Source organism: Phyllopteryx taeniolatus, chromosome 5 (genome assembly GCF_024500385.1).
Source record: "Phyllopteryx taeniolatus isolate TA_2022b chromosome 5, UOR_Ptae_1.2, whole genome shotgun sequence".
Lineage (NCBI taxonomy): Eukaryota > Metazoa > Chordata > Actinopteri > Syngnathiformes > Syngnathidae > Phyllopteryx > Phyllopteryx taeniolatus.
The window spans coordinates 414,807-441,559 of record NC_084506.1 but is presented as its reverse complement, the minus strand read 5'-3'; the positions used below and the strand labels follow the sequence as shown (position 1 = coordinate 441,559).

Sequence of the window (26,753 nt, the reverse complement as noted above, 5' to 3'; positions counted from 1 at the left end):
TCTTATTACGAGGCCCGACTTGTATTAGGGTATTCAGCAATGGTTTGTCTGGATTATAATACTATTTTATGTAATAAATGTTTTCATTATAAAATGAAAGCCACTCAGGGTTATGCCTTTTTATGTAAATCGGATTCTGCAATTTTCCTTGGGCGAGAAATGCAGCACAAGCTCACGTCTAGAGTCTTCTCAAAACAGTGTGAAGTGGTGTGTGCGCTTTAAAAATGTAGTTAGGTAATACTCACACACTGCGCCCATTAGAAAGACTCACGCTTTTCTTCATCTCAAGGTAAGGCTTATCTCTGTTGCACTTGAATTTGGAGTCGTTTAAAAATGACACAGCAAGTTTGGACAAGTGTAAACATACAGTAAGTAAAGGCTAGCGGAATAAATTAAACTTCATCACACCAGTATTGACATTTTCTGCGAACACATATGTGTGAATTTTGCTAACTATTGTGACACTTTTGGGAACGACTCCAGTCAGATACAAATTTAAAAAATAACCCTTCTGCTAGCCGATCAAGTCTCTGACCGCAAATGGGCCAAATTCCGTTTAGAAACGTCGTAGTTTGTGGACTCGGCTTTGTTAAGCTATGGCATCCGTCTTTCTAGTTGACATACATCTTCTGAATTCTACTGACTTGAGAGCTTGATCATATTTACAGCATTCGTGGTATACGATAACAACAGTTTTTTGTGAGTCATGTTGCTTTTCCGACACAGGACAAGATGAATGTGCTCACTACTCCCCCCTGTGGTGTGTTGTTGTAAAGGATTTATTTTATTATTTAAAGGATTGGATTTATTTTTATTTAGTAATTTATTTTTCAAGAGACGATAATGTCGTTCAAGGAGGCCTGTTTTGTCTTTGTGCTTGGGTACACGTTATGTTAAAATAACATTTAAAAAAAAAAAAAAAAAAAAAGTCAAAGAAAAGAAGACATTTAGGTAGAATGATGATGGCTCAGCAGTTAATGTACAAAAAAATACTGGGAGAATTTTAGGGGTGACACGTGTTGGTTTTTTTAAATTAGCCAATGGCAAGTCAGGCTTTCGTTACAATGATCTCGCCGATGCCCAGAGTGTTGGGGAAAAAAAGTGGGAGTAAATAGATTGAAAGCACATTAATATGTGGAGGTAGCAGTTCATAGACAATAATGTGTATTTGGTGCATGGACACATAACCAAACACAATGGGAACACTGTAAACCAATCCTAAAATGTGCTAACACTACCACTGCAGCTCAGCGTACCTTTTGACTGTGATAGTGCTTCGGCCGCTGCTTGAAAGTGATTATTTCGCTCTGGTTACTTCGGCCAGCCTAGCTGCCAAGTCATTGGCTGAGAAACTATGTGGGGGTGGTTGGTATGTGACTCTAAGCCTTTTGTCATTGAGGTGTTCATCACAATTAAAAGACAAATTCACTGTCGCTGATCTGTAAACTGTCATTAGTAAACAGGATTTAAGAGCGCACAACCAGACTTCTCTAAGTCCAAGCATGCCAGATTCTGCAACGAGTGATCCTGGTTCAAGGGTATTTGACCCTCAACATTCCCAGAACCTCCTCAGAGTTCTTCGTACCTTCTGGCAAGAGCAAAGCTTCCATGATGCACTGCTGGTGGTGGACAGTGAGGAGCTTCCTGTCCAGAAAAACATCCTGGCTGCAGCCAGCCCTTATATTCGGTAAGGCAATATGAGTGAGACATTTTATCTTAATTCCACTAATGGTATCCCTAATGGTAACGTGTCTATAAAGTAAAGGGGTAAAGTACAAGGGGGAACTTACTCATGTTAATTAGGGAGTACTCACCAACACTCACCAACACCGGGTACCGATACCACTTTTGATACATAATATTTCAACTAACAATGACAGATTATTGTGAACAAATTTACCTTTCTTTCTGAATGTCCTAGTCCCACTAGCGTTTAGGTTACTCAAGTCAGTTAAACACAGAGTTCAATGAATCCAGTTGAAGTCGGACCGGAATTTATTTTTGGACATTATTGAACTACAGTGTGAAACTGTAACACAGATTATTAAAAAATATAGGTACAGAAAACTTGTCAAAATTTGAGTATAGCACTCTATATAATACACACAGGTAAGTAAACTAGCTATGAGGACTGTACTGCATTCAACAGGAAAAACATACCTTATTAATGCACTGAATAATAATAACTTTCTGTTATTCTCAGTCGATGAAAGCAAATGTGTAAGGTAAATACAACCCCAATTCCAATGAAGTTGGGATGTTATGTTAAACATAAATAAAAACACAATACAATGATTTACAAATCATGTTCAACCTATATTTAATAGAATACACTACAAAGACAAGATATTTAATGTTCAAACTGACATACCTTATTGTTTTTTAGCAAATAATCATGAACTTAGAATTTTATGGCTGCAACACATTCCAAAAAAGCTGGAACAGGTGGGAAAAAAGACTGAGAAAGTTGAGGAATGCTCATCAAACACCTGTTTGGAACATCCCACAGGTGAACAGGCTAATTGGGAACAGGTGGGTGGTACCATGATTGAGTATAAAAGGAGCTTCCCTGAATTGCTCAGTCATTCACAAACAAAGATGGGGTGAGGTTCACCTTTGTGAACAAGTGCGTGAGAAAATAGTCGAACAGTTTAAGGACAATGTTCCTCAACGTACAATTGCAAGGAATTAAGGGATTTCATCATCTACGGTCCATAATATCATCAACAGGTTCATAGAATCTGGAGAAATCACTGCATGTAAGCGGCAAGGCCGAAAACCAACATTGAATGCCCGTGACCGTCAATTCCTCAGGCGGCACTGCATCAAAAACCGACATCAATGTGTAAAGGATATCACCACATGGGCTCAGGAACAAAGTGGAAAAGTGTTCTGTGGTCCGACGAGTCCACATTTCAAATTGTTTTTGGAAATTGTAGACGTCGTGTCCTCCGGGCCAAAGAGGAAAAGAACTATCCGGACTGTTATAGACGCAAAGTTCAAAAGCCGGCATCTGTGAGGCGCATTATGTAGCGTAAAATACGACAACGGAGACCCCGGACTATTTAACAGCTGTAGCTGTACATCAAGCAAGAATGGGAAGGAATTCCACCTACAAAGCTTCAACAATTAGTGTCCTCAGTTCCCAAACGTTTATTGAATGTTGTTAAAAGAAAAGGTGATGTAACAGTGGTAAACATGACTCTGTGCCAGCTTTTTTTTGAACGTGTTGCAGCCATAAAATTCTAAGTTAATGATTATTTGCTAAAAACAATCAAGTTTATCAGTTTGAACATTAAAAGTCTTTGTAGTGTATTCAATGAAATATAGGTTGAACATGATTTGCAAATCATTGTATTGTGTTTTTATTTGTTTAATGCAACGTCCCAACTTCATTGGAATTGGGGTTTTATATGCATGAAATACCCCAATTCAAAAAGTCATCATCACCACCCAAATTGAGTTCACAAATAAATGTATAGATTTCCTTAGCAACACACTAATAATGCACTCTCAGCATTATTATAAATCATATAATATATATATATATCAATAACATACAATATATACTTGCAGACATGGCATCTTAATGGGCATAGTCTGGTCAAGATGGCACCTAACCGTGTAATCGCCTCGGTGACATGCTCTCTAGTACTGTCTATGTTTCTGTGTTTTTCATTTGTCTTTGGAGACAATACGCAACTTACTTACACAAGGGAAGACTTGCTAAACAATAGGAGGTCTACTTTCTTTCACCAACTTTCACAAATCCACTCAGTTTTTTCTCGGAACTACTCACCGGCGGAGCTGCCGTGGTCTATGGCGCATGAAGGCGAATGCGACGCCACACAATGAAGCGAGCCGGAGTGCAGGTCAAACTCCGTAAGAGAGGATATCGAATGCCGCTACCGTCGATTCACCTCGCAAATCTACGCTCCCTACCCAACAAAATGGAGGAGCTTCATCTTCTCACAAAGACCAGTAAAATCTTTGGACATTCTGCCGCCCTGTGCTTCACAGAGACATGGCTTTGTGAACGCATCCCCGATGGCGCAGTAATGCTTCCGGGCTTCCAACAATACCGGGCAGACTGCGTCACGGAGTTATCGGGGAAAACAAAAGGTGGCGGGATATGCTTCTATATCAATGAAAAATGGTGTACCGACGTCACGGAGCTCAACACACACTGCAGCCCGGACTGGGAGTTGCTGTTTTTTAAACTTTAAGTTCAAGCTTAATTCATACTCTCCTGTGTTTATCCCCCGGCTAACATGCACGCCGCACTGCTAACGCTCGCCAAACAAGTAAACAAACTTGAAAAAAGAACCCAGATTCACCTCTTCACCTCTCATTATTCTTGCAGACTTTAACAAAGCTAAACTCAAGCACGAACTCCCTTAATACAAGCAGTACATTGACTGTCCCACCAGGGAAAACAACACTCTAAACCACTGCTATACCACGCTAAATGACGCATTCCGTGCTATCCCCTGTGCAGCTCTGGGCTCGCATGATCACTGCTTCATTCACTTAATACCAACATAAAGGCATAATCTTAAATCTGCGAAGCCTGTGGTGAAAAGAGTGAAGAAGTGGACCAATGAAACAAAGACAGAACTTCGACTGTTTAGACTGCACAGATTTGAGTGTCTTTGAAACTTCAACTGGCAGCCTAGATGAATATGCAGACTGTCACATCCTATATAAGTTTGTGTAAAGATGTGTGTGTACCAGTAAAGTCATTTCGCACGTTCAATAACAACCAGTCGTGGTTCATTGTCAAACTTCAGCAACATCGCCAGGCTGAAGAGGACGCCTATCGAAGTGGGGATAGAGCCCTGTAAAATTGCGCTAGAAACCAGCTGACTAATGAAATGAACATTGCAAAGAAAAATTATGCATAAAAGATGGAAAAACAGTTTACCGCTAACAACTCTGTCAATCTGGCATGGATTACAATCGCTAACCAACTACAAACGACCATCCCCCCAAGCAGAGAACAGTAAAGGACTAGCTGATGACTTGAACACCTTCTACTGCAGATTTGAAAAGGACACTTTCACAGTTGCACAATTGTCCAAAAAAAAAAAATGTATCAGCATTACCAGTAACCTTCATTGCTCAGTGACTCTCCGTACTGTGTTATATGTTTTTATGTCTCAAAAGTATTTTCTGTCAAATGGCCATCTGTTGTCGTACTAGAGTGGCTCCAACTACTGGACACAGATTCCTTGTGTGTTTTTGACATACTTGACAAATAAAGATAATTCTGATTCTGATTTGAGATGATGGCGAAGTATGCAATTCACACAGAAAAACATTCTGTCAGCCATGCATGTCAGTATCTGTGGCTGGAATCGTCATCCTTCACAAGGATCGAATAAATTGAAATAAGGCCGGTATTGGCCTGATACCAATACCTGGTATCGGTACTCACCCATTCCTGATGTTAATGATGCAATTTTATAGGACCAAACTGAACTACAATCCTCCAAAAGAAGATGGGTCAACCTACAGAATTGAACTACAGGGGGTCTCTATGCCCATCATGAAACAGATTCTGGACTACATCTTCAGTGGTGAAGTGAGTGTACATTTCGATTTTAGGAGTGGTTGCTTTTGGTTGGCTTGTATTACCTCGCCATGTTCATTGTTTAAGTACGTGTTTGTGTTTTAACGTCCGCCTAACCTTTACATACAGATCACTTTGAGTGAAGGGACCATCCAGGACATGGTGCAGGCATCTGACCTGCTTCTCATGACTGAGCTCAAGTTGCTGTGTTGCCAGTTCCTTGAAAGCTGCATCACAGCAGAGAACTGTATTGGCATCCGTCTTTTCTCCCTCCATTACTGCCTGCACCACGTCCACTACGCTGCCATGGAGTACTTGCACACGCATTTCCGCGATGTGGCACTGACAGAGGAGTTCAGGGAGTTGCCACCTGACAGACTATGTGAGGTGCTGTCTGAGGAGAAGCTTAACGTCGGCAATGAAAAGCATGTGCTGGAGGCTGTGGTGCGATGGTTAGCCCACGACCCGGAATCTCGCAGGGTATGTGCTCACTGAGGTTGGACCTGGCTCAGCATCTCTGCTCTAGTTAATTTAGAAGGTGTTTGATGGGTCATGAATTTGTGCAACATTGTGCACATCATACTCATCCAAGCATCCCTAACTGGAGCTTTCTTTGTATACAAAGGCACAGTCATGGTAGTAGAAGAAAAATAAATATCCCCAAACGGTTCCCACAAATTTGCAAGCATAAATTTGTCCATAATGAATTTGTATATAATTTAAATTCAGGACATGCTTGTCGGAGTTTGGTATGAAAAAAACTTGCCCTGAACGGTGACCTCAAGCCCATCAAACACCTTGAAGAGATGTAAGTGCGAGGCCCTCGCTCAGGTTCAACACCATGGCTTCTGACCTCACAAGTCAGTCCACAAGTCTGGATGAATAAGAAAAACTCTCACACATAACAGCTTACAGAAAGTCTTACCAAAGGAGTGGAAGCTTTTATAGCTGCAAAGTTTGTACTTGTTTTAGGTGCAGTGATCACAAAAATATTCTTTGTCTATGAAGTTTGAATGTTTTCAGCCATACAAAGAAAACACTAGCACTGAACTGATTTTTTTTCTTTTTTTTTTTTTGTATGTTTAACCTAATCTCTGTATAATTGCAGGTGCACATGAGGGAAGTGATGTCTGCAGTGTGGTTGCAAGGCTTAGATGTGAGCTACCTGAGAGAACAGGTACAGAACCAGCCTATTATTTTGTGTTGTGTAATGTCCAGTCTGCACATCCAGTTCTTTATAGGTTTAGGTTTCTATGCCGAACTGATATTTCTTGCTCGGCCAGGTTTTAACTTGTGTGTGTGTGTGTGCGTCATCATATCCCTTTAGGCCTTGGGGGAGCCGCTGATGAGAGAGGTGATCAGAGAGCACTGTCAGCCAGTGCTAGAAGAGAGTCAGCTGCAAGGCGAAGCACTTCTTGCTGCTTTCAAGCCTCGAGGTTACTCCGAGTGCATTGTTGTTGTTGGCGGAGAGGATCGTAGGTGAGATACTGTCTGATGTTGTTTCATGTAGAAATAGCTTCAATCAAACTCCATAGTGATCCCCAAACTTAAAGTGCCCCAAAATGTAAATCCTTGTTTTGTTTCTAAATACATTGCATTTGTTTGAAGATAAGTGCTGAAAACGTGCAAAGACTGAGAACAATATAGTACTGAGTTGTTGAGATATGGCTTAAAACTCTTTTTCACCCATTAAATTTCCTGATTTTGTAGGTGGGACTAAAACAAAAAAAAAAGCTTCCCTGAAGTGCAATGTGTTTGGTGTTGTTTGGGCTAACATATCTCTGCCCTCTGGCTCCACACGTGCTGTGTTGCGAGGCAGCAGTGAACCGTACAGAATGCGCCATCCCGCGACCCCACGCCAGCCGACAGTGGTTAGCGTACACGGAGATGGTCCGGTGCAACAGCATAGGGCTTTTAGCCACTCGCATCGCAGGCGAGGAAGAGGAGGGGCAAAGGTCATCTAGTTGTTGCAACCGCAGGTTGCAACTCACAATGCGTGCACCACGGAATTTCCCCCACCCCCCACCCCCACCCCACATTCCTCTCGCTATGCCTCACAGTTGACAAGTCTGTCCATCGATTAACACCCCACTGAATTTCAACAGAAACAAAGGGGCAGAATGACTTTTTTGCGGCCTGTGAAAGCCTGTGCTGTGTATCACGCCTCTCTCGCACTGCTTGCCGACAGAGGATCAGCGAATCCGCGATAGAAGAAATATTTGTTTGACAGCTGGAGGCAGGATTTTCAGCGCATCCAGCGACACGCCCACAGCATCTGAAAGCTCAAAGAATGTCTCAATTCTTGACCATTTTGAAGCCTGATTTCACATACTTTGCGATTGATTTATTTATTTTTTATCAATTTATTAATTGTTTGGCTTTTTAAAATTACTCTTTTCTGTAGTGTGTCGAATTTAAGAGACATTTTTTGGGCCTGTTTTGTGTCACTTTAATCTGATCAACCATTGTGCTAAAATAAGACTGTGTTTCTTTTGTTTGGTAAATATGTATCTTTTAACGGCAAATGACACTACAAAGTGGCAAAACACTGCAGGAGACTTTTTAAAATTTAATTTACATCCTTCCTGTTATTATTAATAGTATTACTATTTACTTATGGCAAAAAATATGTCCCTCCGTCAAATATGCAATTAAAATTTTTTTTTTTTTTTGAGCTATCAAGCCCACCTGCACTTGCAGCAGGGCATTGGGCAGTAGTTTAAAATGAACAAAGATTTAAATTGTTTAGACATTACATCTGCCAGGTTGTAATTTGTTTTGTTTATATAGGATTTTATTACACTTCTCCCCCTTGGATTTAGAAGAGGAAAAAATGCATCTGAATGAAATTTCCTCTATACACTGCAGTCAAATGATCATGCCTTGTCAGTGGCCTGTGTGTGAAAATGAGAGTGCATGTAGAAGAAGTTAGCTGAGTGCAAATCTGTTTTTTTCCATTCAGGACCAGGAAACCCACAGCTCTGACTCGCTGCATGTGTCCACTCTATGACACCAACAGACAAGCCTGGATTGAGCTGCAGCCTATGAGCATTGCCCGTGTAGGCCATGGGGTGGTCGCAGCTGGTATGTGACAGGGCGGCAGAGGACGACAGTGAATTAGGGCTTATAATAACGTGTTAAATGTGTTGTCTAACATGCCCAGAAAGTACTGTAATACCTTTTTAATAACATGTTTTTCCCCTCTGTTTTAGAGGGATTTCTATTTGTGGTGGGTGGAACAGATGAGAACAATATCGTCTTGAGCACTGGTGAGAAGTATGACCCAGACTCTAATACATGGAGCCCTATACCCACAATGTTACAGGTATACTGATCAATTCCTGCATCTCTTTGCAAATTGCTCACTTATTAGCTTTCACTCAATTACAGATAAAACAGTTATTGATTTTATCACAAAAGAAATTTCAACCAAAAATGCAATTACAGATCTATGCATCTAAACTAACTATTGTGACAAATTTTATTTGAATGCATAGCAACAAACAATTTGAGGATGTTCTCCTATTGGTCACAAGAATGTAAACAGGAACTAGGTTCTCTGTATGGACTGTAATAAGTGAATAACAGTCTTTGTGTTTACATGCAAACTTAGGTTACGTCACCATAATGGTTTATGAGCCTGGTGCGATCATATCAGTAACATCTCCCTTTGCTATGTTAGCTCCTGATGCTATTGCTAATGTTGTTGCGCTAACTGCGTACATGAGGTATTATAATAAATATAATTACATTAGTTACATTACAGTGTGGTTTTCGTCCTGGCCGTGGAACAGTGGACCAGCTCTACACCCTCGGCAGGGTCCTCGAGGGTGCATGGGAGTTCGCCCAACCAGTCTACATGTGTTTTGTGGACTTGGAGAAGGCGTTCGACCGTGTCCCTTGGGGAGTCCTGTGGAGGGTGCTTCGGGAGTATGGGGTACCGAACCCCCTGATACGGGCTGTTCGGTCTCTGTACGACCGGAGTCAGAGTTTGGTCCGCATATCTGGCAGTAAGTCGGACTCGTTTCAGGTGAGGGTTGGACTCCGCCAAGGCTGCCCTTTGTCACCGATTCTGTTCATAACTTTTATGGACAGAATTTCAAGGCGCAGCTGAGGTGTAGAAGGGGTCCGGTTTGGTGGCCTCAGTATTGCATCTCTGCTTTTTGCAGATGATGTGGTTCTGTTGGCTTCATCAAGCCGTGACCTCCAACTCTCATTGGAGCCGAGTGTGAAGCGGCTGGGATGAGAATCAGCACCTCCAAATCTGAGACCATGGTCCTCAGTCGGAAAAGGGTGGCATGCCCTCCAGGTCGGGGATGAGATCCTGCCCCAAGTGGAGGAGTTCAAGTATCTTGGGGTCTTGTTCACGAGTGAGGGAAGAATGGAACGGGAGATCGACAGGCAGATCGGTGCAGCGTCTGCAGTGATGCGGACTTTGTATCGGTCCGGTATGGTAAAGAAGGAGCTAATCCGAAAGGCGAACCTCTCAATTTACCGGTCGATCCACGTTCCTACCCTCACCTATGGTCACGAGCTGTGGGTCGTGACCGAAAGAACAAGATCCCGGATACAAGCAGCCGAAATGAGTTTCCTCCGCAGGGTGTCCGGGCTCTCCCTTAGAGATAGGGTGAGAAGCTCGGTCATCCGGGAGTAGAGCCGCTGCTCCTCCACATTGAGAGGAGCCAGAGGAGGTGGCTGGGGCATCTGATTCAGATGCCTCCCGGATGCCTCCCCGGTAAGGTGTTCCGGGCACGTCCCACCGGGAGGAGACCCCGGGGACGACCCAGGACACACTGGAGAGACTACGTCCTTCGGCTGGCCTGGGAACGCCTCTGGATCCCCCCGGAAGAGCTGGATGAAGTGGCTGGGGAGAGGGAAGTCTGGGCATCCCTGCTAAAGCTACTGCCCCCGAGACCCGACCTCGGATAAGCGTTAGAAAATGGACAGATGATAATACATTAGATTAAAAATGTAATAAAATAAAAACATTTAATTAAAATTTCATCACTATACTCACTTTACTTAGCTGTACAATACAATAAACCCCCCTTTAAATTGATTAAGGGTCTTCAAACACCCTTAAAACAACAGAATGTATTGAGAGAGAGCATGCAAGAGCAATGGATAAAAAAAAAAAAAAGTCAAACAAAATTAATAACACATACAGTACAAAAAATTTGGTTTGCATCCCAGAGAAACTACCTGTACTATTTTACGATCAATTGCCTTAACTGATTAAAATAAATAAATAAATAGGTATTGCGCAATAAGAGAAAAAAAAAAAAAGCCGCGAAATAGTGGGACCACGAAGCGTGAACCACGGTATAGCAAGGGTTTATTGTATACACATTTTTAACACAATCTACACTAATTTCTAAATCCATGTACAGTTGAAACCAGAAGTTACACATACTTTTTTTCTCACTGTCTGAAATGAAATCAAACCTTTCTGTGTTTTAGGTCAATTAGGATTACCCCCAAAGAATAATATATTTTTGTTAAATCCCAGAATAATGAGAGGATTTGTTTTTTTTTGGGGGACAGTTTTTAATTACTTTCTTCAAAGTGAGAAGTTTACATACATTTAATTAGTACAGTAGTATTTGGTATAATTGCCTTCAATAATTGCCTGTATGACTTCAGTCAAATGTTTTGGATATCCTTTCACAAGTTTCTCACAATAGTTGGCAGGAATTTCGGCCAAATCCTTTTGACAGAACTGGTGTCACTGAGCCAAGTTTGTAGGCCACTTTGCTCGCACATGTCTTTTCAGGTCTACCCGTACATTTTCTATAGAATTGAAATCAGGGCGTTGTAATGGCCACTCCAAAACATTGACTTCGTTATCCTGAAGCCACTTTGTAACCCGTTTGGCAGTATGCTTCGGGTCTAAAATTTTAACTTTCTGCCTGATGTTTTGAGATGTTGTTTCAGTATATCCACATGGGGCTCTATTTTCCTGATGAGCACAAACCCGACGTGGCGAGGGAGCGGGTTAGACCGGGTTGTCGTAATTTCGCAAAACGCGCGTAGCTGGTGTATTGAACAAAAGGGGCTGTCTGCGCCGGTGGCCGTAAACACAACACACTTTATTTGCCGCTGATCAAAGCAGCTTAACTTCATTTGTTCCCTTTAAGTGCAGCACTATGACAGTCTCGCATGCATGTAGAGAGCAATTCTGCATCCTTTTGCAGTGGTAGCACTGATGCGACCAACGTTTTCAGTTGGTCGCACCAGCACATGATTTGGTCGCACCCTTTTTGGGGAGGTACAACATGACCATGCATATTGTGTGCGTGTGTGTGCATGTGTGTGTGTGTGTGTGTGCGTGTGTATATAAACCATATCACACAAAAAACATGTATTGGTTGTTAACAAAATGCCTACCTGATCAACAGTAGTCATACATGATTAAACTTGTCTGGAATGCTAATCACCCACCAAAACTTCATGCCAATTGCAAAATATGTTTTATTTTGAGATTTGTGTATGAACTGTATTTTAAACAACAACACATTTACATAAAAAATAATGTAAACTGTTCATGAAATTCACATTTTCCATAACAGAAGTAGTATTATTCGGATTATATATACTATAGTGCATAGAGCATAAAAAAAAAATTTAAATGGAAAAAAATGCTGTAATTTTTAATTAATTAATTTATTTATTTTTTTTCTCTGAACCATACATCAGGCACCGCACCACTGGCAACATGTTTTTCAGGACTTTAACCACCAGCCGCACGTAAAGAAAAAGATGTAACTATTTCCACTGATATTTTGAAGGTATTTCAATGCAGCTCGTGTTCAGTACATGCCACAAGACGTATCTAGTTAAACAGATATAAAGTTACAAAGATGTGAGTGCAGTGTAAATTGTTACTTTGTTTTAAGTTGAGCAAACACCACGTTTTACACTGTGGGTAGTGAGATTCACTCATGACGTGATGCAGTGACGGTGTGTCCAACTTCCACTGTGCGTCAGAATTTATAAAGCTTGCGACACGTAAGGCCAGAGTTATGTGCTCCCAGTGCTTCTCTGCCTTACAAACGTACAACAAAACCTAACTATACAGGTAGTGTTTTACGTGAGAAGCAGATAGCATGAGTTTAATGTCGGGCTTGTAAGATTCCTTGGAGATCTGACTTCAGGAAGAGGGAGTGATGGGGGGAAAAAAAGTGGGGTAGACTGGTCGATGTCATGTCATTATGAATCTGAGTGGGTACCGGTACTATCTGAGCTGTTTTCAGTGGCACCTCCTCGCCCGAAGACGCAGAGGACCGCTGCGCCACACGAGGCTCCCTCTCACCGTGGCGAGGGGGCTGAACGCGCGTGCGCACGCGCCCGTTGGCGGTTCATAATCACAAGGACGCGCTCTTTCAACCACCAAAAGACCAAAAAGACATTGACTTTCAACCACCATGTCTTATACAGTGAGACTGTGTTAAGGACGCAATAAAACATCCACTCGCAAAAGTGCGACCAAATAACATTTTTACTTGCACACACTGAATAAAGGGTCGCAGTCTCGAGCCCTGATGGAGGGTTGTCACTTGGTGGCAACGTGATAACCGCGGGTGAATTAAATATGTCCGCGGACGAAATGAATCTATCCCACACCCATATCTGTATGCTGACCAGTGAGGTGATTTAAATAAATAGAAATGGGCGAACAATGATGACAATAGTGATGATGCGTTCAATGAACTGCTTTATCACCGCAGCCGGGTTCAATCCTCTCCAATCGAAGCGGGTCATTGCATAGCCTCTAAAAGCAGCTCAAATAGTCTCGCATATGGTGACATAATTATGTGGAAGAGAGCACAGCGACCCATGCGAGACTGGAGCATTGAACTTTAGCGGTAAACCCTTGTTAAACAGAGAAAGAGCTGGTGAAAAATTGCTGCCGACCCCCCACCTTCCTGACCCCCATAGCGGTGGGCCGGCCCGTACGTGGATTTAAAAAATATAATAATGATGAGAATTATAATAATGCATTAAATGAATTTTCTACAACGATTAAGAGGTGTGAATGCCCACTGTTTATATATCTTTGTTTATACTGTATAACCTGTTATCTGCTGGAATCACAACTGCAACACCATGGAGACATTCTGAGGCAACACATTTTTATTGTTGTCACCAGTCACTCGCCAGGTGTCAGAGGTTGAAGAGCACACATTGGACTTACCCTTCACTTTCATCTTAATTACACACCTATAAAGTGTCGTGACTACAGCTTGTGGTTTATGATATTGCCGTGGTGACAATAGCGGTCACTAGACAGACATAAACACCTGTCAGAGTGCTCAACAACACTTCTGTGGAAATTCCCTCCTAGAATAGATTCATCCACATTTTTTAATGGTGACATTGACAAACACACAAGCATTACTTAATGACTTTTATTTAGCTTTATTTGTAATTATTTGTACTGTGCATGTTAAACAGCCTTACATGCCTTTGATGTTGAAGGTTATTTCGGAATATTTTTGCGAACCAGCTGAGTTGATTTTTTTTCTCACACAATTATATTTCCATAGCTTGTCCTACAATTTTAGATTTTCTAAAGTGTGTGTAGTCGTTGCGCCATGTTGCTCTGTCGAGGACGTTACAGGAGAGCACTCACATATGTTATGACACCTATTTGTGCAGACTCGTCAGAACTTTGGCGTGGTGGAGCTGGATGGTCTGATTTATATTCTTGGCGGGGAGAATGCAGAAAGTGAACTGACCACTGTAGAGGTGTTTGACCCTCATGTCAATACCTGGAAGATGCAGACCAGTATGACCATGATCCGCAAGGTAACAACTTGTACAAAAAAGTCAAATGTTTAATAAGCAGGTAAACGTTGCGGAGCAGGTAATGAATGTTGCCTGTCACATTTAACTACAATGTGTTAGCAAGATATGTAGGACGACACCAGGAGCTATCAAGGATCTAAACACTAGGGGTGCGTCATCCCCAATTTACAGTACATTTTAAGCATATAGCAATTTGCAGTTAGTACATTAATAAAACAATACATCTTGACAATAAAATATTTTATTCTTATAAAATGTTTGGCAAAAACATGAATAATACATGGAAGTGTGGAGTAAACTTCGGCCCCATAGTCGTGTTGTTCTGGGTTTGAAACTGTACATGCCTCTGCTTGAATAGAACACTTCATCCATCTATCCATTTTTATACCACTTATTATCCGTATTAGGGTTGTGGGTCAGCAAGAGTTTATCCCAGCTGACTTTGGGTGAGAGACGGGGTACACCATGGACTGGTCACCAACCTATCGCAGGGCAAAAGTGCAATTCAATTAGATCTAGATCTTTTTTTCTATCTCAGAATAATTCAAAATTAATAATAATCATTACATTCAATAAATGATTCTGTTTTAGGTTGACCCCTTAGTTATTAAAACCTAAGACAAAGAATCATGGCCAACATTGCACATTGTTGTTCTCTACTGAGCCAGCTGATATTTTTACTTTTAACTCAGTCAAGGTCAACTTTTACAACTAAATAAAGGTCTGATGTTCAAGTTAATCTAGTAGGCTTTTCTGACTTTTTTTGTAGTCACATCTTACAGCACAAGCCATGGTCAGCAGAGAACTTTAACAGCATCAGAGGGATCTCATTGTTCAAAGGTATCAATCTTGAGAAGGGTACAAAAGAATTTCCAAGGCATTAAATATACAACCCCAATTTCAATGAAGTTGGGACGTTGTGTTAAACATAAATAAAACAGAATACAATGATTTGCAAATCATGTTCAACCTATATTTCATTAAATACACTACAAAGACAAGATATTTAATGTTCAAACTGATAAACTTTATTGTTTTTAGCAAATAATCATTAACTTAGAATTTTATGGCTTCAACATGTTCCGAAAAAGCTGGGACAGGTGGCAAAAAAGAACAGTTTAATACAATACAATTACCTACCTCTAATAGTCGAACAGTTTAAGGACAATGTTCCTCAACGTACAATTGCAAGGAATTTAGGGATTTCATCATCTACGATCCATCATATCATCAAAAGGTTCAGAGAATCTAGAGAAATCACTGCGTGTGAGCGGCAAGGCCGAAAACCAACATTGAACGCCCGTGACCTTTGATCCCTAAAGCGGCACTGCATCAAAAACCGACATCAATGTGCAAAGGATATCACCACATGGGCTCAGGAACACTTCAGAAAACCAATGTCAGTAAATACAGTTCGGCGCTACATCTGTAAGTGCAACTTGAAACTCAACTATGCAACGCAAAAGCCATTTATCAACAACACCCAGAAACGCCGCCGGCTTCTCTGGGCCCGAGCTCATCTAAGATGGACTGATGCAAAGTGGAAAAGTGTTCTGTGGTCCGACGAGTCCACATTTCAAATAGTTTTTGGAAATTGTGGACGTCGTGTCCTCCGGGCCAAAGAGGAAAAGAACCATCCGGACTGTTATAGACGCAAAGTTCAAAACCCAGCATCTGTGATGGTATTGGGCTGTGTTAGTGCCAATGGCATGGGTAACTTACACATCTGTGAAGGCACCATTAATGCTGAAAGGTACATACAGGTTTTGGAGAAACATATGCTGCCATCCAAGCAACGTCTTTTTCATGGACGCCCCTGCTTATTTCAGCAAGACAATGCCAAACCACATTCTGCTTGTGTTACAACAGCGTGGCTTCGTAGTAAAAGAGTGCGGTTACTAGACTGGCCTGCCTGCAGTCCAGACCTGTCTTCCATTGAAAATGTGTGGCGCATTATGAAGCATAAAATACGACAACGGCGACCCCGGACTGTTGAACAGCTGAAGCTGTACATCAAGCAAGAATGGGAAAGAATTCCACCTACAAAGCTTCAACAATTAGTGTCCTCAGTTCCCAAACGTTTATTGAATGTTGTTAAAAGAAAAGGTGATGTAACACAGTGGTAAACATGACCCTGTCCCAGCTTTTTTGGAACGTGTTGCAGCCATAAAATTCTAAGTTAATGATTATTTGCTAAAAAGAATAAAGTTTATCTGTTTGAACATTAAATATCTTGTCTTTGTAGTGTATTCAATTAAATATAGGTTGAACATGATTTGCAAATCATTGTATTCTGTTTTTATTTATGTTTAACACAACGTCCCAACTTAATTGGAATTGGTGCTGTACAATGGAACACAGTTGTCAAGTGGAAAAAATATGGCACAGCAATGGCAATATCAAGAACTGGCCATCCCTCCAAAATTAACAAATAGATGCGATAAAAACTAGTCAGGGAGGCTGCCAAGACACTGACACCAAGATTAAAGAATCTGCAGGAATTTCTAGCAAGTACTGGCTGTTTAGTACATGTGACAACAATTTCCCATCTTCTCATCCCGTTTGTCTCTTATGTCTAGGCTATGGGGTTGGGTGGCAAGCTAGAAACCTTACCTTATAAAGAAAAAATTAACACACTTAAAATCTCCCAAATTAATGCGGGAAAATGGGTTATGATCTGATGAAACAAAGCTTGAACTTTTTTTGGTCGCAGTTCCAAAAGTGAAGCCTGGTGGTGGCAAAATCATCGAGGTCGAGGGAATTTTGAACAGTTCCATCGTGCATCTGTGGGGTGATCTGAAGAGGGCTGTGCACAGGAGAGGCCCTCGCAATCTGACAGATTTCGAATTTTTTGTAAAGAAGAGCTGGGAAATATTGGCACACCAAGATGTGCCACACTGATAGACTGACCTAAAAAAAGACTGACGACTGTAATGAAAGCCAAAGGTGTTGAAACATTGTATTAGTTAGAGGGTGTGCATATTAATGCAAACAGGTTATTGTACCCTTTTCCCCATTCAAAGTTTTAATTTTACTTGACTTATGTTGGACAGGTTATAGGGGACAATAATGGTGAAAAAAGTTTCCGTGGCCACCGGGAACATGGTGACGTTCATTATGTGCCGTGCTGAAACTCATGCCTTTGTTTTTGCTCTGATATGAAACCAGCAACCTGACAGACCTGTGACCAAATAATGAATATGAGTACTGTATCTTATCTCCCCCCAGGTGGGTTGCTATGCCTCCATGAATAAGAAGATTTATGCCATGGGTGGGGGTTCCTATGGGAAACTTTTCGACTCCGTTGAATGCTTTGACCCCAAAACCCAGCAATGGACAGGCCTCTGTCCTCTCAAGGAGAGAAGGTAATCATCTAGTCTTGCATCTCGTAGTCTTGTGAGTGTGCAGTTTGATAATTGATGGATGTTCTTTCTTTACATTTACTGATGCAAACTTGCATTTCAGTATATGTTATTTATTTTACCTTTCTTGTTGTTGTGTTATACATTGAAGACTTGATTTGTTTAGGTTTTTATCATTTCGAAAGAATGCACTCAACTTGTGCTGTCTGACCTTCAATGTACTGTGTTGCACAACAGGAAATGAAACGCATCTTTGTGGTCATTGTCACAGCACCAACAGTGTCAGTTTTAGTTTCAGTTTGACTTGTTTTCAATATCTGCTCAGTCATATTAGAATATTGCAAAAAATGATGAAGACGTAGAGTCACACTTTACTTGATTAAAGAATAGCATATTCCATTGACATATTAGTGTGGCATGTTGTATGGATTATCTCTTATTTTACTGAAATCAGCCCATTAGAGAAGTCATGTCTCATGCAAGTGAGAACTTGCGTGCACCTTATCCCACCTACATCTGAGCCAATAGCGATTATGGGTTTTACACCATGGCAACGAGGGGTGTAGCAAGATGTGGCTGCATTTTGAAGCCCTAAATCTAAAAAAGCAAGTACAAACTGCAAAGCATATTCAAGCCGCTAGAAGATATTTTACCTCGTGGAGTCAGCACCAAGCTGCCAAATGCATTGGTCGAATATGATGTGGACTGTGCATGTGGAACATCATGCAGCGGACACATCCCTCCATCTCACCCCTCAGAAATGGACATATTCTCCCATATGCTTAAAATCAGAAAAGGCACGCACCTCTGCGCTTTTCTAACTGTGCCAGTTCTGCCATCTTAATTCTATCATTTGCACACCTTCTGGCTATTTGCACATTGTGGGTGGAGTAACCCTGAAGTGTGGGCGTTCCCTCTCATATCTGGCTGACTGCGTATACTCCCAAATACTTTAGCGCATTTGCTTATGCGCACTCCAGAGGTTATTGTAAGTCTAGCGCTCCGGGAAGGTGAAATATCATATTGCACGTTTTGATTCATTCCCGTGCCCTGAGCCTCCGACGGCTGCCCAACAGCCATAAATGTTTCCCTACTACTTTACTCCAATCGACGTCCGAATGTCGACATATGATACCATATTAATTGGTGAAAAGAAATTCACCGCCGCAGACTAGTTTTCATGTACAAGTGCCATGAAAAAGTATTGGCCCCTTCTCAAATTTTTATATTTTTGCATAGTTTCCCCATGTTGCATTTTGAAAATCATCAAACAAATATAAACATCAGACAAATATGTATTTTAATGGTAATTTAATTTAAAAATATTCCAAGTTACCTGGCCCCGTGTGAAAGAGTAATTACCCCCCTTGTTAAATCATGAATTAACTTTGGCTAAGCAACAATTTTTGGTTAATTTTCACTGATCACATCCAACCCTAATTACCTCCAGACCTGTTCAGTCAAAAATTCACTTAAACAGAACCTGTCTGACAAAATCAAGTCGTACAAAAGATGTAAAAATACTGCAACAAAATGACATGATCCTAAGAAATTCCAGAAAAGTCAAGAAATAAACTAATTGACATCTGTCAGTCCGGAAAGGGTTACAAAAGCTGTTTCTAAAGCCTTAGAATTCCAGCGAACCATAGGACGAGTCATTATCCTCACATGGAGAAAACATGGAACGGTGGTGAACGTTCCCAGGAGTGGCCGGCCTACAAAGATTACCCCAAGAGAACAGCAATGACCATCCAGGAGGGAGGCCACAAAGCACAACTTCTAAAGAACTGCAGCTCTCCCTTGCCTCATTTTAGGTCGGTGTTCATGACACAACAATAAGGAACAGACTTGGGGGAAAATGTCATCCATGGCAGAGTTCCAAGGCAAAAATCACTGCTGACCAAAAAGAACATAAAGGGGGGTTTCTTACTTTTGCAACAACAAAAAAAACACCTGAATCATTCTCAAGACTTTTGGGAGAATAATATATGGACTGACGAGAATAAGTTGAGCTTTTTGGAAGGTGTGTGTCTCGTTACAATCTTGGGCTCCTTTTCTCCTTCAGGACCTGGACAAGTAGCCGTGACTGATGGAACCATGAATTCTGCTTTTTAACGGAAAATCCTGAAGGAGAATGTTCAGCCATCAGTTTGTGACCTCAAACTGAAGCACACTTGGGTTCTGCAGCAGGATAATGATCCAAAACACACCAGCAAGTCAACTTGTGAATGGCCTGGTCAAAGTCCAGACTTGAATCCAATTGAAATGCAGTGGCATGACCTTAAAATGGCCAGTCATGCTCGAAAAACCCTCCATTTTTACTGAACTCAAACAATTCTGCAAGGAAGAGTGGGCCAAAATATCTCCACAGAGATGTGAAAGACTCATTACCAGTTGTAGAAAATGCTTGATTTCAGTTGTTCCTGCTGAGGATGGCCCAAGCAGTTATCAGGTTTAGGGGGTTTTTCACACAGGGCTAGGTAACTTTGAATAGTTTTTTTTCCCCCCTTCATAAATGAAATCATCATTTAAAATCAACATTTTAAGTTCACTTGGGTTATATTTGTCTGATACTTAAATTTGTTTGATGATCTTAAACATAAAAGTAGAGAAACTATGGAAAAATATAAGAATTTGAGAAGGGGGCAAGTACCTTTTCACGGCACTGAACCTGTGAGGGGGCATTTTTGGTTCAAACATGCTGGATGGCACGGCACGGTGTGTGACTGTTTATCACATCTGCCTCACAGTTCTGAGGACCGGGGTTCAAATCCCAACCTCGCCTGTGTGGAGTTTGCATGTTCTCCCCATGCCTGCGTGGGGTTTCTCCGGGCACTCCGGTTTCCTCCCACATCCCAAAAACATGCATGCTAGGTTGATTGAAGACTCTAAATTGCCCGTAGTTGTGAATGTGAGTGCGAATGGTTGTTTGTTTGTATGTGCTCTGCCATTGGCTGGCGACCGGTTCAGGGTGTACCCCGCCTCTCGCCCGAAGATAGCTGGGACAGGCTCCAGCACGCCGGTGACCCTAGTGAGGAGAAGCGGTACAGAAAATGGATGGATGGATGGACATGCTGAATGGTGGCTTGGAGTTTGTCTGAAAGCACCACTTACAATAACTGCAGTCATCTTAATGGCGCAATGGTGTGTTACATTTTTAATCATTTTGTTTTTATTTGATCAATGTCATTGTCGGTTGTAAAATCCGTTTAAGCGTCGCGTGTGTGGCGCTAGTATGGTTGCTGGGCAACGCTGCTCAACAGCTAGCTCACTCACTTTCCTATTGATGGCCTTCCAAACGTGTTCACTCATAAGCACATTATTCTGATTAAATTCCATTTATTGTACAGTATTTAATATATGGCAGCATGCTCCTTCAAAGTAGCGTCTTAAGACAAGCTGTGTTCACGTCTCACTGGTGACGCCTACCTTCCAGATCCGCTATATGGGGGTTAATTTCACATTTAAAGTGTCGACATGTTTTCTATGGCAATCATGTCTCAAGGAAATTCCAATTGTCAGTTATTGAAGCCTCCCTGAGACTTTGATGAGTCACGCCTCATGGGTGGTTGTGCATGTATTCGCCCAGTATGCACGGGGGGCGTCAGAGGTCACATACGGGAGAATCGATGCACCTTGACAACGTGCAAGCCAGGCGCATAAAAAGAAGGCTTACACACTTACGGGAGAATATGGCCCAAACAAAGCACCCATAAAGATTTGACTGGATTTTCACTCATGAACACAGCATTTCATCTCCAAGAATCAAAGAGCTTGCTTGTAAAACATATACTGTATATAATGATGGCTCTGAGTTGCTGAGACCTCACATGAAGTTCAAAATGAAATCTTTCTGCTTAGGTTTGGATCAGTGGCGTGTGGCATCGGTAAGGAGCTCTACGTGTTTGGTGGGGTGAGAAGTCAAGAAAACGACAACCCAGAGCAACGTCATATGATGACCTGCAAGTCTGAATTCTACCATGATGACATGAGGCGGTTTGTATCAGTTTTAGTTACATTATTTATCAACTTTCTGAGCTACATTGCTACACAAGTTGACAAGTGTTTTATTTTTATTTTTTTAGTGTTGTCTGTAAGTCAGTAAATGGTAAATGGAATACACTTGAATAGTGCTTTACTGTATCTGCACCCTCACAGTGTTCAAAAGGCTTTACAGAGGCTCACATTCACTCACCACTCGCCATGCAAGGGAGCTGCCAGGCCCACTGGGAGTAATTTAACCAGCGACTCTTCGGTCATTGGACAACCCCCTCTACCAACTGAGCCAACTTTTAAATGCAATAGATAAAAGAAATCATACAAATGCATTTTTTTTAGCTATTAACTAATATATGTCAACATAGTTTCAGCACCCTTAGGTCCCTTGAAAAGCACTGTATAAATCTATTTGTCATTATTAATAATGTATTATTGTTATTATTTTATACAAGTAGTACGCAAGAGTATACACACACACACACATCTGGCACAGTTTGGGGGAGATGAGTGTTGCAGTGGATTCTCAAAGCGAGCCAAGAAACAGTTGAGTTGTTCTGCTAGCGGCACACTGTTCCCCTGCTGTTACATCACTGCCCATTAATTTGTGATGTTTTGCAAACCTTACCACACCTGTTGCGCTGCATGAGAGTTTACACTCGAGTCTCCTCTTGTTTTTGGTAATGTCACTGTTGTGCCATATTTTCTCCACCTGATGATGACTGTCTTCACTCTGTTCCATTGGACAAGTATATTTAATGCCTTGGGATATTTTTTTTTTGTACCCTTCTCCTGGCTTTTGTGCAATAATATCCCTCTATGGACCATAGCTTGTGCCATAAGATGTGACTACAAAAATGTGAGGAAAAGCTGACTAGAACATCTGAACTTTAGTTGGAGTTAATCAGGTGCACTTTAAATGATGGCAGACTCCCACTGGAAGTTTTCAAACTTCAAGCAATATTTGAATGTAGCCTCATTTCAGTCCCCACCCCCGCCACCTCGTATCTCTGCTACAAGCGCTCTGAACTTGGACAGCAAAACAGAACCAGGAAGAAACCCGTTCACGCTGGAATTGCCCTGGAGGAAAGGACCGCTCCGTCCCGCTCACCTGCGGCCCCCTGAGAGTGCACCTTGGGTTGGCCGTGAGCGTCCAACGTTACAAGAAATGTTACTGATTTGATGTTGTATTTTTGGGGAATGTAAGCGAGGTGATCAACTTACCTTCTGGTAACACTTGCGATGATGCGGTTTTGTGCAGGTGGATGTTCCTAGATGACCAAAACCTGTGTATCCAGACGAGCTCATCATTTGTCTACGGTGCCGTTCCCATTGGAGCCAGCATCTATGTAGTGGGAGACCTGGACACTGGTCAGTAAAACGCCACAACAGCCCCAATAATGACGATCTTCTAACCAAGATATTAATAATACAAAATATATATACAATAAAAGATAATAAATAAATAATAATAATATATAACAATATATATTGTAATAATAATAGATGATAAATAATAATAATGAGTAAATAATAATAACATTTTTAAAATGAATAACAATAATCTGAGTGCTGTTGTATGCACAGGTACCAGTTTCGACTACATCCGTGAGTTCCGCCGTAGCACAGGGACCTGGCATCGTACCAAGCCGATGTTAGCCAGCGACCTCTCCAAAACGACCTGCGCCGCCCTGCGGATCGCCAACTGTCGTCTGTTTCGCCTTCAGTTGAGCCAAGGCATGTTTCGAATCAGAGTTTGAATTGAGGAAGACCAAACCAGCTGCTGCTGTACATCACTCTTTCACTTTTGCACACTTGTAATGTCCACGACTCCACCCACATATTACCTGGGTTTAGGGAATTTATAAACACTGAAGTATTAAGTGGCTAACTATGCTTGTTACTCTCTGTTTTAGGGAGACTTTTTTGCTGTACATTTGCTGCGTAACTTGGTGGGAAGGAAGGTTAAACTCAGCAATTTACAGTAATTGTTTACTTTTTTAGGGTGATGTTTTATTGGTCTAGTTTATCATTTGCTTTGATCAAATGGTTTATTTTTTTAACAAACTGTATTTAATCATGGCTTTTATTTATTTTTACTAGTGGTCCACTGCTGGATGAGGGATTTGTGGGGGAGCATTGAGTTAATCATTTTGGGTTAGCTTGTGAAGACAATACTAATAACATTTTGTGAAAATCCTGTAACGATGTTTTGTGTTGTACTATGTGACAAACCATAATTATAAAAAACATGCATTGCATGTCTATACATTGTTAAAAGCCAAATGCTTCTATCAGAACTTTTTTTATTTCTGTAATTGCTTTTTGTCTGCGTTGTTTTGGTCAACTCTTGTCAGTTGGCACCAGTAGGAAATTAGGAAAAACAACTTGTTTACAGTGCACATAAAGGAAACTTTTATGCGGTTGCACGGCAACCAACTGGCATAAGATCATCGTTTATTTGAAAAATAATAATCATTGGAACAAGGTTGTTCCGCCTCACAGTTGAAAGGTTCTCTTTTCGAATGTCGTCACAAGCCTTCCGTTGCAGAGTTTGCATATCGTCCAAATGCTTGTGTGGTTTTTATTCAAATAGCTTCAGCTTCCTCCCACATTGAAAAAACATGCTTGGTGCAGTAGGTTAATTAAAGACTCCAAATGGTCTATAGGCATGAATGTCAATGTGGATAGTTGTCCATATGTGGCTGTGACCCAAATTAGGACCAGCAGTATAGAAAATGGATGAAAAAAGCTATGCCCTCAATAAATGGCAGCATACCATCAACAATAACAAATGCAGCAATTTGCATGTGTAGCACATTCACTGCTGTCTTACTTCTACTTTTTATTGTATCAAGATTGCGACTGAGTAGAGTATATCCACAATGGAGAGTATACAAATCCTTTACTGTACTTTGTCAAAAAATAGTGGCCCAGATGGGTCAGAAATAGACTTTGCCAAACGTGAATCTTGGAGTCGTTAGAATGGTTGTGTTTTGCTGCCTTGGTGATTTCCAATCCGGCTTTCCAGTCGGTACAGTTTTTCCATCTACTGACCCTGTTTGTTTTGTATGACTTCCAGCTGTTACTGTCTGTCCTCAACTCGGGGTCAACGCATGCAAAGTAGACTCACTCTCAGTGAGAGTTTATGCTGCAATGCAAATGTGATATGTAAAAAAAAGAACATAACTCCCATTCTCAAATACATGTATTGTTAATGATTCCATTTCATTTAAAACCTTTTAAATCTTACAAGCATGCAGTGGTGGTGGGAAAGGATTTGCGATACCAAAATTGGCAGTTGCCTTAACTAATCTAACTTTCTGATGATAACGTCTGTCTGATTACGTTAGCATTATTGCACTGAGGAGCCAGAACAGAGGTGTGAGTGCTGCTTTTCCCCACTTTTGCTTTTCCTTTTTTGGGGGGATTTTTAAATATGAATTCTTCTTTATTACCAAATGTGCACTCTATATTTTCCTAATTACTAAAGTCATGATTCCATATAAAATTCCGATTATCACTGCTACTGTAAAAGTCATGAGACAGACTGACCAACTCAGTTCAGACTACATCAAGTAACTCCCTTTGAGAAATCATGCCCCTCTTCATCTGCAGTGTGGACTCAGGGGAACACATTAAAAAAGAATTTTCAAAAGAATCTTTTAGCTCAACAAAGGTGGGGGTTCTTATTTTCATTCCATCATGGGTGTGCTTCTAGTAAAGATGGCAGCAAGTCCTTTAAAACACTCTTCAATGTTGATGGTTTCTTCTGTTAATGATTCATGAATTATTACAGGGGACACTAGGCAATAGCCTGTTAATATTGTCCTATCTTACCTGCTGTGTTTAATCAGTTACTGTAACCACAGTGATTTATTGTACTGTTCTCCTATATTAGCACATACATACATAAGACTATTGTAGATATTATCTTGAAACCTGACTTGTGTTATGGAAATGGGGAAAAACATTTGGCTGGTCAATATATATTATGAATGACTATGTTTTGTAAGATATGACCTGTGGTTTCTCTCAAGGGAAATAAAAGGGCCAAAAGGATTCACTGCATTCGTAATCCCTCCTATCGTTGAATCTTTTTTGATGACTTTGGATCTGTGGATCATTGTTTTGCTTATCATATTGTACTACCTCCCAGATGCAAAGTGACAAGCATGCACGTCACGTCAGATTATGTAATTCAGTGGTTTTGAAATGCAAATTGCTTGCTCCCAGCAGGCTCATCATCAAAGACACTGACGTGTAACACAGAACGACAAGTAAATGGGGCGGCACGTTGGACGACTGGTTAGAGCGTCAGCCTCACAGTTCTGAGGACCCGGGTTCAATCCCCGGCCGGCCCCGCCTGTGTGGAGTTTGCATGTTCTCCCCGTGCCTGCGTGGGTGCCCGGCACTCCGGTTTCCTCCCACATCCCAAAAACATGCATTAATTGAAGACTCTAAATTGCCCGTAGGTGTGACTGTGAGTGTGAATGTTTGTTTGTGCCCTGCGATTGGCTGGAAACCAGTTCAGGGTGTACCCCGCCTCCTGCCCGATGATAGCTGAGATAGACTCCAGCACGCCCGCGACCCTAGTGAGGAGAAGCGGCTCAGAAAATGGATGGATGACAAGTAAATGGTACCATCTGAGCCATGCAACAGTAGATCACAATTTGATTTCCAACCATTCCTTTAGCAAATAGTGAAATATCCACGAATACATCCATTTATAGTTCTCCAACAGCTTTTCCCAAATTGATACTGAGTGAGTATTTAGCCGTTACAGTGTAAGTGGAAACTGTTGTTATTGATTTTCTGGCACACATTTTCTTTGTAAATGGAATTCAGATTTAGATTTTTTTTTTAAACATTTGTTGTGTTCTTTTGCAAGGTTATGGAAATACAATATGTATTTTATTAGGTTTTGGTGCAGTTCCTTTGTCAGGTAGTCAAATTACAGTTGTGGTCAGTCAACTTTGTTTGAAAATAAAAATGCTGAGTTTTGCCTGCTTGTA

At 41.2% G+C, this 26,753-nt stretch overlaps 2 protein-coding genes across 3 annotated transcripts in view; one reads left to right on the top strand and one right to left on the bottom strand.

The window, feature by feature from the left end:
- acd (ACD shelterin complex subunit and telomerase recruitment factor) overlaps positions 1-2,487 on the bottom strand; it is a 7,908-nt gene extending 5,421 nt beyond the window's left edge. The window contains exon 1 of the mRNA XM_061773948.1: positions 2,372-2,487. The gene's annotated coding sequence lies outside the window, so the exon portion shown is untranslated. The remainder of the gene's footprint in view (positions 1-2,371) is intronic.
- gan (gigaxonin) lies at positions 134-26,753 on the top strand. 2 transcript variants are annotated; one of them, XM_061773945.1, is made up of 13 exons: positions 134-289; positions 1,457-1,687; positions 5,470-5,584; positions 5,702-6,052; positions 6,681-6,749; positions 6,900-7,051; positions 8,535-8,656; positions 8,785-8,897; positions 14,231-14,380; positions 17,609-17,745; positions 21,604-21,738; positions 23,000-23,109; positions 23,326-26,753. In XM_061773945.1, the coding sequence occupies exons 2-13, from the start codon at positions 1,503-1,505 to the stop codon at positions 23,496-23,498; spliced, it is 1,812 nt and encodes a 603-aa protein (XP_061629929.1). In that variant the 5' UTR covers positions 134-289; positions 1,457-1,502; the 3' UTR covers positions 23,499-26,753. The 2 variants fall into 2 exon arrangements, with proteins under 2 accessions (XP_061629929.1, XP_061629928.1); XM_061773944.1 differs by lacking the exon at positions 134-289 and adding an exon at positions 350-368.

Bases quoted from the DNA above. Each gene is read 5' to 3' on its own strand.
- gan (XM_061773945.1), top strand. From the start codon at position 1,503: ATGCCAGATTCTGCAACGAGTGATCCTGGTTCAAGGGTATTTGACCCT. The intron at 6,750-6,899 runs GTACAGAACCAG...ATATCCCTTTAG, and splicing joins TGAGCTACCTGAGAGAACAG to GCCTTGGGGGAGCCGCTGAT. The intron at 8,898-14,230 runs GTATACTGATCA...CTATTTGTGCAG, and splicing joins CTATACCCACAATGTTACAG to ACTCGTCAGAACTTTGGCGT.